Genomic DNA, 17,911 nt, shown 5'->3' on the forward strand with positions numbered 1-17,911 from the left:
TCTGTCTCATTGTTCTGTCTGTGGCTGTAGTATGAATCTGCAGGTAGCTAAAGCTAACCAAGTAGGTTCAACATTAGCTAGCTAGTTAACATTAGGCTATAACTAGCAATGCAAATGGATTTCTGAGATACAAATAATATTACTATACAGATCATACACGTAACATTAGGTAGCGAGCCAGTAAGCTAACGTTTGCTAGCTAGCGAAAATTAAGCTTTAACTTGCAATGAAAATGACTGTCTGACAAAATTTGAAAAGTAAAATACCTGAAAATGTAGCTAGACAGTTATCTGTATACATGGATGAACGCTTCACTGCAGACTGGAACCACTTTAACTAACTAAGACGTCCTGTGTCTTTTCCATTTTATTTGTAGCTAGCTACAGCTTATTTGGCCCGTTGTGTCACTCCGGTTCACACTGACCGTGTGCAGAAAGTAGTCCATCACAACTTTTTCCCACAGATCTTGTCTATAGTGCCTGCTAAATTCAGGGCAACAATGTTGTTGAGAACAGTAGCAACCCTTTTGCAGTTCTCCATGGCTAATGTTATCTATTTCAAAAAGGCCGCCGTAGCATGGATTATCAACACATACTGAGCAGCTTATGTTATAGACAGAAACGTGCTTCATGGCAGATCAATCCAAACTCATCTCTCGGCATATCTCAGCCAATCATGGCTATCGGAAGGTTTCTGTCTTTTTTTCGTGGCTAAACCAACTAGGCTTGTAATTTAACCATTTTATTCGTATTTACAGATGGCATACACGTTTGTTATTAAGGCACATGAAAGTTCACATGCTCCAAAAAGCATTTCTGCCCAAAAAAGGATTTTGATATAAAAATTAAAAAAATTCCTTAAAATGCCTCTCCTGTGAAGTAGTGACGTGCAACATATGCCTAGCTTCTGGAAATGGGTCACATTAAGCTCTTCTCCCTTTCTCCTGAGGGCTACTCCACTTCCTGTGCACCTGTGACTGGTGCTTCCTGCTTCTGTCAGTCGCCCTCTGCTTCACATTGGTCCTCGTCCCCTCAAACCGCATCCTATACACTGTCACAATCTCACATGCAGACACACACATGCACGCCCGCACACACACACACATACACACAAACCTACACAAACACATGCATCCCTCTCTCGTTGAAAACAAGTGTTAGCAAGAGAGAAAATGTAGAGGGAGACAAAGAAAGAGAGAGAGATGGGGAGAGAGAGACAGGGGCAGGCTACCTCCGCCCCCCACACCACTACCACAGGTTAGGGGGTGTTGTGGGTTTCCTACAGATGTCCCCGGAAAACACACTATCTCTTGTGATAAGCCTAAACACACCACACACTTTGTAGCTATAATGTATCAAGGATCAAGTGGGAACCAATGCTAGTGTCAGCCTAAAACCAATCACTTCAATTATCTACAGCTACCTCGAGCAGGTTTTGCAAATCAACCAATCAATCAAACACATTCACCTAGACATTGAAACAAAACTATTACAACAGAAGTGCCATGTAAAGATTTATAAATCAAAATACTTAATCAGTTTTCCATATTGTTTAAAAAAAGACAAATAAATGATGATTAGAAACATAATTGTAAGGCTGTACAAACTAGGGTAGATACTTTCATCTTTGATCATCTTTGGCTCAAACTGTTGACACGGATGATGGAGGCACAGTCCAGTTTTACGTTGAAATCACAGTGAGGCATTTTAGTCCAAGACCTGAGTATACTGTATACATTACAGTAGTTGTGAAGTTAAGCTCATTGGTCTACCTACATGCATGTCCATGGCTCCTGAGGCATGTTTGTATGTGTTACTCCTGCATGTGTTGGAGGGTCCTCTGGTAGTCTCCTATAGCTGGAGGGGAGCTCTCTGTGTGTCCCTGGAGCTCATAGTCCCTAAGGTAGTGACTGCTGTTCTGCTGGGTGAAGTACAACAGGTCCCTGGCAAACATTGGCTCCACCTGCAACACATACAGAGGTCACACTATGAATGATGAATGACAACGAATAAAGATTGCTCACATTTACCAAATCTCTCCCTACCCCTCCCTCTAGTTTCTGCAAATCTGTAAGGTGTAAGCAATATGCACTGCACTGTATATATCAATCCGGACCCTGCAGATCTACAAACATCGATGAGTTGGGGTCAAGGGGGAGGGAGCGATTTGGAACCGGTTGATAGAGTCCTTTCTTTCACATCATGACTAACAAGGCTAGGCAGGCTATAGAGAAATCATTTAGTTTAAACCTTTCTCATGTTGGACTGTTATTGTAATGCATTTAAACAGTGATAAGTATGTAGTATACTGTACCTGTGCTGTGATCATCTTGGTCTGGCGTTGGGGATCTGGGTACTCGTCGCCGAAACACAGCACCACCTGGTGCCTGGGCATGGGACGGCCATGTTGTGCATACCCCTGCAGCTCTGGAAGGAGGGAGGGAGTATACAATGAGTTTCTCACTTTATTTCACCCCAAATCACCAGTTTGCCCTCTAACAGCTGAAAACAGCTATTTTGCTCATGAAGGACGCACCTTCAGCTGAAGAGGGCTGGGTATTGTGATACAGTAGCACTGCAAGGAATATGCTTTGCTGAGAGAATAAGGTTCACAGAATCAGAAAGAGGAGTCAGTGAAACCTTTTTCCAGTCATTTGCAAGGAAGTCTTTGGTGTGAAAAATTAGTGTTGCACCTGAAAACGGGGGCTGTTTCATGGAGAGACACCACGGATAGGCCGCCGATAAGAACATGACAAGTCTCTTACCCACTGATACCACAGTATGGAGAGGGACTTTACATTCTACAGTACGCCTCCTCCGATCTTCATCATCATCATCACCCCCATTATCATCATCATAATCAGCATCATCATAAGCATCACAATCAAAATACTGTGTCTCACCAGTGAGGAACTGCTGAGTGTCAAACAGCTTGCAGGTCTGTTCTTTCTCCAGTTTGTTGGGTTTGTCCGTGTACGGGGCCAGCGGGCCCTCCCAGTACACTCGGCTCTGGCAAAGCCGCTTGGCATAGAGCCCATCTGACGCCATCCACAGGAGCACGCCCCTCTCCAGGACGTTGGGTAGCTTCTCCGCCCCCCTCCTCTGTGACTCGGGGTAAGGGGACGGGAACAGCACCACTTCTGCACCGCTGTACAGCTTGTCCTCAGGGCAGGGGGAGGATGGAGAGGAAGACGAGGAAGAGGAGGAGGAAGAAGAGGTGATCTGGCAGCCTTCAGGACCAGAGGTGGTTACCTTCTTGACCAAAGCCTCACGGTAGAACAGGGACACATGCAGTCGGAAGTCTGGAGGAGAGAGGGGGGTTGTTAGAGAATAAACAAGTGAGTAGAAGTATTCCAAATAAAACAAGCCGGACAGCTGTCTGAAAACGAATGTATAAACAGTGTACATAGAAAGAAAGTGAATGAGGGAAGTTAGCAAACTACTGAACTTTACGACTTTCATAATCAGGTTACTGGTCTCTACAGTGACCCATCTAAAACATCAACAATATACTCATAGAAAACACTTAATATGAGAACAAACAACTAACCTTATTAAAACCCAGATTAGGGAAGTAATTGTCCTATAAATAGCTTCTAGTTTCTAGTGGTTGGTAACAAGAGATAACAATTCAGTACACTCCACTACATCTTACTACTCCTGCCCTTTGTGTCCAGCTGTCATTGCACTGTTTTGGTGGTGTAGCAGTAGCAGCAGCTTCAGCAGCAGCAGCAGTAGTTACTAAGTAATGTAGTAGTAATAGAATAAATATGTCTTTACCAGAAAGGGTGGCCATGTTGTGGTCCATTGTAAAGGCTGTGGGGTGGGACTCTGAGGAGGAGTATGAATAGAAGGAGCCAGTGAACTGATAACCTAGGAGGAAAAGATGAAAGGAGTATTGTTATTAACCGATGAATTAGTGTTTACAGAGTACATTTCATCGCGGATAAAGCACTACATTGTTGTCATGATTTTATCTCAGGAGGAACCTGACTAGAGCATGTCAAATAAAGCCCTCAATATTTTGTAGAAGTGGCAGCCACCAAAGCCTTCACTGTCAACCAAAAGCTTTTTTTACAACATGTGTGTTTGTCATACAATGACCTTAGCCTATACAATAGTACACTGTCATTTATGTATATATATATATACACTACCAGTCAAAAGTTTGGACACACATACACATTCAAATATATTTTATATTTGAGATTCTTCAAAGTAGCCACCCTGTGCCTTGATGACAGCTTTGCACACTCTTGGCATTCTCTCAACCAGCTTCATGAGGTAGTCAGTCACCTGGAATGCATTTCAATTAACAGGTGTGCCTTCTAAAAAGTTAATTTGTGGAATTTCTTTCCCTCTTAATGCGATTGAGCCAATCAGATGTGTTGTGACAAGGTAGGGGTGGTATACAGAATATAGCCCTATTTGGTAAAAGACCAAGTCCATATTTTGGCAAGAACAGCGCAAATAAGGAAAGAGAAACAACAGTCCATCGTTACTTTAAGACAGGAAGGTCAGTCAATCAGGAACATTTCAATAACTTTGAAAGTTTCTACAAGTGCAGTCTCAAAAACCATCAAGCGCTATGATGAAACTGGCCCTAAGGAGGAATGCCACAGGAAAGGAAGACCCCGAGTTACCTCTGCTGCAGAAGATAAGTTCATTAGAGTTACCAGGCTCAGAAATTGCAGCCCAAATAAATGCTTCACAGAGTTCAAGTAACAACATCAACTGTTCAGAGGAGACTGTGTGAATCAGGCTTCCATGGTTGAATTGCTGCAAAGAAACCACGACAAAAGGACACCAATAAGAAGAAGAGACTTGCTTGGGCCAAAAAACAAGAGCAATGGACATTAGACCGATGTAAATCTGTCCTTTGGTCTGATGAGTCCAAATTTTAGATTTTTGGTTACAACCGCGGTGTCTTTGTGAGACGCAGAGTACGTGAACGGATGATCTCCACATGTGTGGTTCTCACCGGGAAGCATGGAGGAAGAGGTGTGATGGTGTGGAGGTGCTTTGCTGGTGATAATGTCTGTGATTTATTTAGGATTCAGGGCACACTTAACCAGCATGGCTACCACAGCATTCTGCAGCGATATGCCATCTCATCTGGTTTGCGCTTAGTGGGACTATCATTTGTTTTTCAACAAGACAATGACCCAACACACCTCCAGCCTGTGTAAGGGCTATATGACCAAGAAGGAGAGTGATGGAGTACTGCATCAAATGACCTAGCCTCCACAATCACCCAACCTCAACCCAATTGAGATAAGAACTTTTGACTGTTATTGTATATATATGCAATACATTTGGAAAGTATTCAGACCCCTTTTTCCACATTTTGTGACGTTACAGCCTTATTCTAAAGGATTAAATTAACTATTTACTCATCAATCTACAGACAATAACCCATAATAACAGAGCGAAAACAGGTTTTCAGTAATGTTTGCAAATAAAAAACTGAAATACCTTATTTACATAAGTATTCCGACTCTTTTCTATGAGATTTGAAAATGAGCTCAGGTGCATCCTGTTTCCATTGATCATTCTTGAGATGTTTCTACAACTTTATTGGGGTCCACCTGTGGTAAATTCAATTGATTGGACATGATTTGGAAAGGCACACACCTGTCTATGTAAAGTCCCACAGTTGACAGTGCATGTCAGAGCAAAAACCAAGCCATGAGGTCGAAGGCATTGTCCGTAGATCTCAGAGACAGGATTGTGTCGAGGCACAGATCTGGGGAAGGGTACCAATATTTCTGCAGCATTTAAGGTCCCCAAGAACACACTGGCCATCATTCTTAAATGGAAGACATTTGGAACCACCAAGACTCTTCCTAGAGCTGGCCGCCCGGCCAAACTGAGCAATCGGAAGAGAAGGGCCTTGGTCAGGGAGGTATCCAAGAACCTGATGGTCACTCTGACAGAGCTCCAGAGTTCCTCTGTGATGGGAGAACCTTCCAGAAGGACAACCATCCCTGCAGCACTCCACCCATCAGGCCTTTATGGTAGACTGTCCAGAAGGACGCCAATCCTCAGTAAAACGCACATGACAACCTGCTTGGAGTTTGCCAGAAAACACCTAAAGGACTCCCAGACCATGAGAAACAAGATTCTCTGGTCTGATGAAACCAAGATTGAACTCTTTGGCCTGAATGCCAAGCATCACGTCTGGAGGAAACCTGATACCATCCCTACGGTGAAGCATGGTGGTGGCAGCATCATGCTGTGGGGATGTCTTTCAGCGGCAAGAACTGGGAGACTAGTCAGGATCGAGGGAAAGATGAACATAGCACAGTACAGAGAGATCCTTGATGAAAACCTGCTCCAGAGTGCTCAGGACTCAGGAGTGCTCAGGGGCAGAACGACAGATTTGTACCTTGTCAGCTCTGGGATTCAATCCAGCAAGGCCAGGGGGGGTGTGGTATATGGCCAATATACCACAGACCCCAAAGGTGCATTATTGCTATTATAAACTGGTTTCTAAAGTAATTAGAGCATTCAAAATAAATGTTTTGTCATGTCCGTGGTCAGCCAATCAGCATTCAGGGCTTGAAACACCCAGTTTATAAATACATGCACACAGTACACTGAAAAAAGTATATAAATGCAGCATTAAAGTGTTGGTCCCATGTTTTATGTGCTGAAATAAAAGATCCCAGAAATGTTCTGTAGGCACAAAAAACGTATTTTTCTCAAAGTTTGTGCTAAAATTTGTTTACATCCCTGTTAGTGAGGATTTATCCTTTGCCAAGATAATCCATCCACCTGACAGGTGTAGCATATCAAGAAGCTGATTAAACAGCATGATCATTATACAGGTGCACCTTGAGCTGGGGACAATGAAAGGCCACTCTAATATGTGCAGTTTTGTCACACAACACAATGCCACAGATGTTTGAAGTTTTGAGGAAGCGTACAATTGTCATGCTGACTGCAGGAATGCTCACCAGAGCTCTTGCCAGAAAATGTAATGTTTTAGAGAATTTGGTAGTACGTCCAACCAGCCTCGCAACCGCAGACCCTGTGTAATCACGCCAGCCTAGGATCTCCACATCCGGATACTTCACATGCCCTATGGTGGCGGTGGGGTTATAATATGGGCAGGAATAAACTATGGACAACAAACACAATTTCATTTTATCGATGACAATTTTAATGCACAGAGATACCGTGACGAGATCTTGAGGCCATTGTTGTGCCATTCATCTGCCGCCATCACCTCATGTTTCAGTATGATAATGCACGGCCCCAAGTCGCATGGATCTGAACACATTTCCTGGAAGTGTCCCAGTTCTTCCATGGCCTGCATACACACCAGACATGTCACCCATTGAGCATGTTTGGGATGCTCTGGACTGGATCGACATGTACGACAGCGTATTTCTCTTCTCGCAAATATAGAGCTACTTTGCACCGCCATTGAAAAGGAGTGAGAAAACATTCCACAGGCCACAATCAACAGCCTGCTCAAATCTATACGAAGGAGATGTGTCGCGCTGCATGAGGCAAATGGTAGTTACACCAGATACTGACAGGTTTTCTGATCCACACCCCTACTTTTTAAGGTATCTGTGACCAACAGATTCATATCTGTTTTCCCAGTCATGTGAAATCCATAGATTAGGGTTTAATGAATTTATTTCAATTGACTGATTTACTTATATGAACTGTAACTCAGTAAAACCGTTGAAATGTTTCCTTGTTGCGTTTATATGAAGGTTAAATAAATAAATACAAATAAATATACTGTGTAATCTTATCTCTCCATTATCTGTTCTTTCCTATAATCAGTGCCCACCCCATAACCATGGCCATGCTATGCCATGTCTCACCGTTATCTGTGTGTGGCCCGGTGTGCCACAGTCGGCTGAGTGGCGGTGGGTAGTGGCACTGGCTGTACTGCAGCTCAACGTGGGGTGGCTGGTGGTGCTGAGCCTGAGGTTGCTGCTGGTGGTCCTGTGTGTGGCTGTACTCCTTCCACTCCTTCCTCTCCTGGGGAACTATGTAGCTGCCAGACACCTTGGGACAAGCCAGGGGGAGAGGAGACAGCTGTTAGTCGGATAGTGGTGGGTTCCTGATCCACACACAGCAGGAAGAGAGAGCTGTGAAGAACTTTGAAGATCTTAAGACCTTTGAAGGTACATGTTGCAGGGGTAAACAAATGACGTTACCTGGCTGTGTAGAGTTGGGTACAGAGAGTGCATGGGGTAGTTGCTCTCTGAGCTCATATGTAACGTTGTCTCTGCCATCTTGATCCCTACATTACGGAAATGTAACATTAGACATCACACATATAACTCTCTATATTCCAATCTACAATGCACAATGCAAAATGATGTGGAGGTCCCTCAGAAATGTGTGTAATCCTCAATAAAAAATATGTCACTATAGTCAACATTATTAGAGCTGTTTCAACAGAGCTCACATGCTATTCAGCCCCTTCAAACAGTTGAATACAACAACTATACAAGCTTGCGATAACAACTTTTGATTAAAGTGTTTGAACCCCCAGGTTGCAGGTTTGGTCACTCCTGAGACTGCCATATGAGAGTGACAAAGGGGTCTTCTGTCTAGCCTTCAGCCTTCATTATGCAAGGTTAAGTGTGTTTGCTGTGCATTCTGCACTGGTAAACCGAAGCCCTCTAAAAAAAGCTCAGAGGCCTTTTTGGTAGATGCATCGGCTTCCTCTCGGCTTCCTGCCTCATTAGACGATGGAGGCAAAATGAAACATTGCTGGCTGTATGTGTGTCTGCTCGGGTATGTTAAGAGTTAGACAGTGCTTTCATTACCTTTGACATATGAAATCTGTGACATCACCTGCCAGTAGCCTATATAATTTAATTATGGTACAGTAGACATTTCTGACAGCAGATTACACTTGTGACATGGACTTGACTTTGGAAATACAGCAATTAGATGAACATAACTTGCCTCTCTTAGCTCCCTCCGGTATGATTCTGTAGACTTTGTAAGGGTCTGATATATCAAGTTGGCTTCTTTCCACCAGCTCGTCAAAGTCATTACTTTTGTTAAGAGCACATCGCAGTCTAGTCTTCCATGTGGGGGGGTCTGGTTTGTCCACTCCTTCCCTGTGTTTCCCTTTGAACAATGCCCAAGCCTGCAATAATCAACAGCATAATAAATTGACTGATTTACACTTTCTCTCTGCATTCAATTTAAATGTATCTGGCAATAAGTAAGGCATTAGTAGGCCTGCATCAAAATCAACATGCATTGGTCTTTGTCTTAAACAAATATCCATTGTCTTGAACAAAGATGATCACTTGTTATACTGTACAAACAAGTAGTCTATAGAAAATAATGTAAATTACACCTGCCCAAGTAGACTAGGTCTGGAGAGTGAATTGAGTGACTGAATATGATTGAGTTAGCAATACTTTATGGGGTACCTGCACACTATATTCAATATTCACCAGTTGTATATAGTAACTAAAAAGTAGAAGAAAAAAACTGTAGAAAAGTATGGTGAAGTGAGTGTGTGGGTCCAAACGCACCTTGAAGAGTGCAGCATCCTCGTCACGATTGTAGTCCTGTTTGCCCGCATGTTTCCACGGGATCCTGAAAATGCTTTTCTCGCCATTCTCCCAAACTAGTCCGGGATAGCTACTGCTGTTAATCTGGTCGATCAGCCACTGTCTAAGTTTCCCGTTGCCGCAGCTCACTGACAGACCACTGTCCCCCTCTAAGTTCATCTCTGTCAAAAAGCACATGCAATAGAAGGATGGGCATAAAGATAATGTGCGTTGCAATAAGTCTGTTATCACGCAATGCAAAACAATGTCAGTTGGTGCTGAGTGATGAAGGTTAATGTTATCAGGGAAGTCATACTTCTATAAAAATGCCATGCTTTCATGAAATTAAGATATAATGTCAAAACTTATTTGATAGTATATATTTTTTGATTAAATATGCACTAAAACATGTATTATTTATTTTTGAATTGCATAAAATAAATCACATACAAAATAGGTAGGCCTTCATTTAAGAATGAAACCCTTCTGGATGTCTTGGGTTATTTTAATTCAAAGACAATGGAATTCATATTTTGTAGGCTCATAAGTAAAATCAGAAAAACAGTGTTATAATCACATGCATAAAATAAATAACATAATAGTCTTAAGTGCATCAACATCACTGCATCAACTTCAGAACTTTCCCCTCTCTTATGTTTCCTATAGCCTACTGTGAGTGAGAATAAACTCCTTACCTCTAACCATGTGAGCTTGTCTGACAAGTGATGAAATCGATTTCACTGACACTGTTCTCAAGTGAGAGCATCGGGTGCCCTATTCATATAGTCAGTCACATCTTGATGTGTTGGTGCCGCAACTGGGAGGAGCTGCAGTTCTCTGAAGCTTATCGAGAGCAACCTACAGTCGGTGGACGGGGAATCCCTCTCGAGTGGCAAACACAGGAAGCAAACGTCACCATGGAATGGAACAATTACCTGTGTCAATATCAAAAAAGAAACTCCCTAAAATCATAATTATGTCAATAGATTCCATTACCATCATATGTTTATGCTGTAAAATACTGTATTATAAAGTCCTACAATATAATTGTTCTTGTGCTGTGGTTTTCATAATGTAGTTATATGGCAATTAAAATGTAGTCAATCCTCCTGCAAGTTAATTACAGTAGCCTATTACATTGACGAAAATATGGGATATTTTAGTAAAGTGTGTTTTCATTTCATTCACAAATACAATATAGCCTCAATTTGTTTTACTGTGGTTATACTGCTGCCCTCCAGTGGTTGTGTGATGCACATAACCTTAAATATCAACTGGGTCTAATTCATAGGCTGTATGCCATATCTATTGGAGAATGGCTACATTATAGGTAGGTGTGTGGGTAGGTAGGAAACAGACAAATTCAAATGCATCACTTTTCAGAGCCAGTGGCACTCATGCCCAGCTCTCTGTATCCCTCCAATGCTGACAGAGGGGGCTGAAAAAGGTTGTTTTTACTGCTGTCATGCAAGGCTTCCTTTGCATAACACAAACAGGAAATAGACCTAGAAACAGAGGTAAACAGAGCAGAGCATGTCTGTCATCACATTGTATCTGACAGCATAGCAGACCTACCGGTAGTTATTAACCATTTCATCTCAGTCATAATTTCATCTTTAATCATTTTATTAATGCACAAAAAAGCTGATGTGACAACAATATTCATACATTTTCGAGGTTTAGAAAAACATGTGCAAATGCTGAACGTGCCATGTATAACTAAATACTGTATATAAATTAGGGGTAATAAAACCAGTGGTATTAGCCATAATAAAACATCAATAAACATTCTCAAAATGGTGCATCCATCGACCCATCCTCCCCCAGTCTTCTCCAGTAGAGGGACAACGACAGAGACTGGTCTAACAGCGTACTGACAGAGAAAGAACCCCCCCACCCACCCTCTAGGGGCCAGAGTGGTATCATCCCACAGTGTAAGCCTTCAGACCTGGATAAGGGATCTCAGGTACCCTGCAATCCTGGAGGGGTGGACGGCTCAACATTCCCCTCCACCCCCACCCCATTGGGTTTGAAACTCTTGGCCAACAGGATGCGGATGTCATCCTCGTCGTTGAAGGGCCTCTCTTTGTATAATTGCCAAAGCCACTCCCTGAACTGCAGAGACAAACAACAAAATACAGTATGTCAATATTCTTGTCTATTGAGGCAGGTGTATTCTCTTTCTAAAGTCATTACAGCATAGTCTGACTCCTCGCTCTGAAGGCTTTAATGCTTAAAGGCCCAGTGCAGTCAAAAATGGGAATGTTCCGGTGTTTTTAATTCCACATTATGAGGCTGGAATAATACTGTGAAATTGTGAAAATGATGAAAATGCCCTTTTAGTGTAAGAACTGTTTGAAAAGACCGCCTGAATTTTCAGCCTATTTTGGTGGGATGGAGTTTTGATGACATCACCAGGCGGTAAATTAGTTAATAGACAAATAAGAAAGTGTTCGAAACATGGCCAGATTACCAAACGGGCACCCGGACTGCATGTGATAGCAAAATGTGTGGAATTGCAAAGGAAGCTTTTCTTGTTCCTTTCTGACCATTTTAATTGAAAACAATCACAGTAAGGTGATGTAACTTAACTGTTACCTGGAAACGACTTGTTACCCGGAAATGATTTGATATTGCGATAAAAACGGCTGCATTGGAACTTTAACACATTCATTTTTAATGATAAGTAACTTTTTATACAACTTCCATTTTCCTCCAAGAATGACATTTTCCCATCTATCCTTCCTCTATCCCTCTCTGTATTGACCTGGTCAGCGTGATTGGTCTCAAACTCCTGGAGCTGGCGCTGGAAGCCCAGGTTGGGCCCAGCGCAGGGCCGAGCCACTCTCACAGCAGCCAGAGCCTCCTGCCAGCCCAGCCCTGTCACCGTCATGATGTAGGCCACCACCAGGGTGACACTCCGAGACACACCCGCCAGACTCCATGGAGAGAGGGATGGATGGTTAAGGAGCGATGGATAGGAGTGGGTATGGCCATGATAGAGATAAAGGACATCAGCAGAAGGTCATATTAAAAGACAATACATTCAATTGGAAGTCAAAGAAAGGAGGGTATGCTGTGAAGGCAACATTAGAGATTGAATACGAAGGAAGGTCTTCCTCTGTATTTCTCAGAAGACCCTCAACCTCACCAGATACACCTCAGATAGGTTAACAAACACAATACATTCAAATCAAGATTGTTGTTTGGGGAAGTTCAAGAATAGCATTCTGCGTTATCTATCTGTCTTCTGCTTACCATAGTCACACATGAGTTCACTTGTGAGCACTCAGTTAAACCCAGAGATACAGTAGCAGTTGGACAAATACAGTTGTTTTGTATTTTATAAAGTTTCTCACCAGTGGACCAGACAACCCTCTCCTTTGAGACGTGACTCGTGAATGAACATGATGCTCTGTTTAAAGTGCATTCTCCTGAGAATGACACAAATACAGGTTATGTAAGGTCATAAGCAGGTCATAAAAAAGTTACAAACCAGTTGCCATTCCCATAATGGTAACACAATTGTATCAGTTGTGGAAGAGAAAGCACATAGGACAAGTAACACTTAAGTCGCCAAAACACGTGCCCCCTCCCTAGTCATAAAAACTGGGGTGATGAGTGGTTAAGGGTGTGCGAGCGGTGAGGTAGGCGTGATGAGAGGGCCATAGGGGTGAGGATGGGTGTGTTCTACTAGGCTCTAGGGCCATCCATCTATCCTCCTGACAGGACCAGGATGAGAAAGTATTGTCTGTCTCCATCTCTGGTTAGTCAGGGCCAGTTTCATATTTCGCCTGCAGGTTTCACACCGCGCTGGAGCGTCGAGGCGTGGGGGTAACAGGGGTTAATGACAACGACATCTGTGTGTGTGTGTGTGTGTGTGTGTGTGTGTGTGTGTGTGTGCGCGTTTTGGGGAGTGTTATAAAAATAGAGGCACAGTGCAGATGGACGAGGCAACACTGCAGTGCAGAACCATACTTCCTGTTCCTTTCTGCATATCAGAGGACCAGACGTCCTGCATTCTACGCACTTAACCAGAGTAAATGTGTGTGCGTGTGTGTGCGTGTGTGTGTGTGTTTCAACATTATCTATCCACCTATCTATGTATGTATGTATAATATATGTTGTTATGGGTGCTCAGTACATCTCTGCATATGTTTGTGTCTTAATCTTAGTGTGTAAAAATCCCTCCATGATTTCTCAATAAAAAATAAGAAGCTGAATCACCTTGTCATCTAGTCATTTATTCAGTGCTTTGATTCACAGCTAAATGGTGAGAATGTGAAGCACATCATTTTCATACCAATAGAACATGAACTACTGACGCCCACACAGAGTGTATCTGCCGGATAGAATGGATATGAATGGTCTACCTCGCTTCAGTCCTGTGCTGTTCTGTTCTGTACCCGGTAGCCTTGAGTACTGTGTGGTGCTGTGTATTTGGGTACTTACAGGTTTTGTGTGGGCAGGTCTGCTGCTGAGATGCACAGATAGGTCATCCCCTGCAGGACAACGGCCAACTGTTAAACGGTCTAACACAATCACAATCTAATAGGCAAAGTAGGACAACAGGATCGTTGGAAACACCACTCACTACACACTATTACATCCATGCTGAATCATCAGTCTTACAAGTGTTTCTGCAAACAGCAAGAACCATTATGTAAGCTTACACACAAGGGCCTTGCCTATAGGCTGTGTTTGTGAAGGTGTGATTGCAGCTGTAGTGAGGAAGTGATGGAAGGGGACAGACCTTGCTAGTTGCTAGAGGGGGTAGTAGAATGCGAGAACACCGAGTTCCACACAAGCTCGAGCCAGAGCACTGGGTCAGAAACTCAAATGAAACTCCTCTCTGCCTAATCCTCCGCCTACACTCTCCCACAGAGCTCATACAGGCTCCAACAGATTATTTCAATTGAAGTCATGGGAACCTGGTTGGTTTGGGATGGGGCATAGTCTAATGCTACACGCTAAGCCATACTCTCATACTGCAGTCCGGAATTACCTGACAGACGGGTCCAGGGGCAAACACACACCATACTCTTCCCATGACTGTCATAAGTGCAATTTATTTCCTTAAACAAACTGTGTGCGCATATTTTGATGATAAACATGATTTATATGTTTAACATCCATCTAAATTGGATTTTGAAACTGGATTTTAAGCGTGCATGATACGGGATAAGCATTAATGAAAGTGTGTAAATGCATGCGTCGGGTATCATTACATCATGTGTACATTCATTCATATAATAGCCTCATGCGTAAAACATTTCTGAGGTGGTATTTAGCTTTGTTCTAGTAAATGGTGCCCTGGGAATTGTTTTCTTACCGGCAGGATAGGGGCTGCACTATCATGGATAGAGAGGATGTGTGTGATGTTGTTCCTCGCTAACTGTTCCCTGTCCCTCGCATCTGTGAGAAAAAAGTATCGAATGACAAACTAGAAATATTAATAGAATCTAGAAATATTCATAGAATAGAAATATTCATAGAATGTTGTCTATGTGAATGTGCCACTGAAATATACTGGAAGGGAAAACAGTGACGGGGTGTCTTCGCTTGTCTTATCCTTAGCTCAAGCCTTTGACCAGTAGAGTGGGGGAAGAAACACATACCTTTGAAGTTCCCCAAGTACAAGTCAGGCAGCACCTATGGGAAGGTAAGCATAGAATATTAATGTGTGACCTCTTGTTTACATTCATTCACTGGTGTACATAAACCTAACATAATTACAACACACATTTCATCCATTACCCAAATAGCTAGGTAACCATATTACTACTCAAAATACAAGCCCCCTGGCTTATTCTACCATTATTGACAGCAAAGACGAAACTCAAATATATAGCCTGTGTACTCAAGGAAAGACAACATGGAGGTGCAGGGATGGTATATTTAGTTTGACACCAAATACCAGAGGAGAGTGAGCTCAGACAACTGAGATGTGTCACTCTGACTCCGCACAAAATATTTTTTATTTTTTATTTATTTAACCTTTATTTAACCAGGAAGGGTTTAAAATCTCTTTTTCAAGAGCGTCCTGGCCAAGATAGGCAGCACCAAGTCATTACAAAAATTACAGACAGACAACATGTAAGTAATCTAGTAAAAACCACTGAATTCACAAGAGTATAACAAAATCAAAAACAGCAAATTAAAAACATTGACAGGTCAGGGAATCAGCCTCAAAATTCTTCATCAGTGATTTAAAAACACCAACCGGGACAAGTTCTTCCATAATGGTGATAATAAGAAATGTTAATGGGGATCTGTGTGTGTGTGTGTATGTGTGTGTGTGTGTGTGTGTGGTAAAAATCTTTATCCCTCATCCTGCAGCTGGAATAACACTGATGAGGGTTGCAGAAATGTTTTCCAATTGAAATGAGTTGATGACACCTGTTGTGTACAACAAGTACCAAGCCAACATTTGAAAAGGTCAATCGCTAAAGTATTCATGACATGTAGCCTACAGTATGTGATAACACACAGCAATGCATTACATCCAGAACAAGTAATATCACCAAACCATGTGGTTTGTTTTCGATGGAATTTGTCCACTGTGTAGCCAAGGAGTTGGAATGTAAAAGCACAACGCCTACAGACCGGGTGTGTGTGAAAGCTGCTTTGATAGACACATAGATTAATGAAAGTGTACAGTGTACAGTACATAGAGCAGCAAACTGACAATCTTATGGCATAAAGTGGAAATGATATTATGCAATTGTGTACCTGATTCAATATAATACATTAGGCGTAATATGTTTTTACAGCAGCAATAGAAAACACACATTAAACACAGCTGACTACGCGTTCTTGATTGACATCGTATAATTAATTGAAACCTGCGGTCTACAGAACTAGTGTACTCGAAGACCGTGCATAAACTTTGCTGGGAGCGCATGCACATAGGCTATATATCAACAAATAACATACCTTATTGAGCCCATTACCCATTGAAATCAAAGACGTCTGTAAAACCAACGAATGGAAGGAAAATTACGTAATATATTGTTGTACTCGTCTCGAGAAGTAGTTCTCCAAAGGCTTTCCCAAAAGCTCCCGAAATTGTGAGCGAGGACCTCACACAGTCCGCAGCAGCGTGGTGGTGCCAAATAGTGATGGGTCTTTCACGAGCGGGTCGGCTATAAGAGCCGGCTCTTGTAGGTGGACGTTGGGAGCTGGCTCGCATATCAGAAGAGCCGAATCTATTTATAAAAATATTTAAAAAATTAAGACATGAATAATCAAAATATTTAAATGAATAGAATTAACTAACTAAAATATCGAAAAAAATAAAAATAATAATAATATAGACCTAAATGCTCATGCGCACACACATTCTTTCTGACTGTCTGCTCAGACTAACAGCCTCACCTGTTGTTCCTGTCAATCAGACACGCAGTGCCAACCAATGAACCAAAGATGCGTGAGGAAGGACAGCTGTGAAAACAACAGCTGGAAAATGAGTTGGAAGCACAGTAGCATTTGGATGCATTTTAATAATGTAGACAATGTTAGAGCAAAGTGTAGAATTTTCCAAAACTGAATCTCATATAAAGCTGGTTCTATGCACAACCTACACCGGGATATGCGAACTGTGCACCCAACTGTGAAGCTAGGTGTAGCTGAGATGAGAATGTAGTATCAGTAGACAAAACATGAACTAATAAGTTACTGTTCTCTCTTTTCAGCTATGTGACAGCCTCAAAAATGATACTACTGTGTAAGGGTCTGCAGCAAAATCACAGCCAGCCGCCAGAGAGAAGCAAATGTAACCACAGGACATGTGCCAGAGTTGATGAACACCCTATGTCCATCAATAGACAGAAAGTTATACAGAATGGAAAATAATCACGTGCAATCAGAATCCGCTGCACTTGACCCCAGGTGTAAGAAGTTAGCCTTCAGTGATGCCAGAGCGATTGATGAGGCTCTTCAAAGAAACTCAGCAACAGGGAGGGACAGCCCCAGCAGTCAGCTGGCTCAGGCAGCAGGGCAACAGGAAGAAGAGGGATCAGATGGAGCAGAAGCACCAGCAGTAGTGCCACAAACGTCTTCTGTTTGGATGCTATTTGACGAGAGAGCAACTGGGGATGCAGCATGAAGGAATCCCTCAACAGATGCCATAATGGAGGTGCGATTGTAACGGTGTTCCTCCTCCTCTTCATACGAAGAGGAAGAGTAGGGATTGAACCAAGGCGCAGCGGGTTGTGAATACATAATTCTCTTTATTCACAAGACGAAACTAAACACACGAAGAACACTTGATAATATTACAAAACAACAAAACGACGTAGACAGACCTGAACGACGAACTTACATGAAACACGAAGAACTCACGAACAGGAAAATGACTACACAAAA

The 17,911-nt window shown here is 42.4% G+C and overlaps 2 protein-coding genes across 2 annotated transcripts; both read right to left on the reverse strand.

The window, feature by feature from the left end:
• Nucleotides 1-870: 870 nt before the first annotated feature.
• LOC120020038 (interferon regulatory factor 4-like) lies at nt 871-10,326 on the reverse strand. Its single transcript, XM_038963470.1, has 9 exons — nt 10,240-10,326; nt 9,527-9,726; nt 8,943-9,129; nt 8,183-8,268; nt 7,844-8,030; nt 3,780-3,872; nt 2,903-3,301; nt 2,314-2,426; nt 871-1,962 (listed from the first exon to the last, which is right to left on the reverse strand). Exons 1-9 carry the CDS (start codon nt 10,247-10,249, stop codon nt 1,813-1,815), a joined length of 1,425 nt encoding a protein of 474 aa, XP_038819398.1. The 5' UTR covers nt 10,250-10,326; the 3' UTR covers nt 871-1,812.
• A 1,134-nt stretch (nt 10,327-11,460) lies between these two features.
• LOC120020676 (dual specificity protein phosphatase 22-B-like) lies at nt 11,461-16,501 on the reverse strand. The gene is made up of 7 exons (XM_038964378.1): nt 16,481-16,501; nt 15,163-15,196; nt 14,877-14,959; nt 13,997-14,046; nt 12,904-12,978; nt 12,312-12,483; nt 11,461-11,659 (listed from the first exon to the last, which is right to left on the reverse strand). Exons 1-7 carry the CDS (start codon nt 16,499-16,501, stop codon nt 11,507-11,509), a joined length of 588 nt encoding a protein of 195 aa, XP_038820306.1. The 3' UTR covers nt 11,461-11,506.
• Nucleotides 16,502-17,911: the final 1,410 nt, after the last annotated feature.

Source organism: Salvelinus namaycush, chromosome 25, assembly GCF_016432855.1.
Source record: "Salvelinus namaycush isolate Seneca chromosome 25, SaNama_1.0, whole genome shotgun sequence".
NCBI classification, from domain to species: domain Eukaryota; kingdom Metazoa; phylum Chordata; class Actinopteri; order Salmoniformes; family Salmonidae; genus Salvelinus; species Salvelinus namaycush.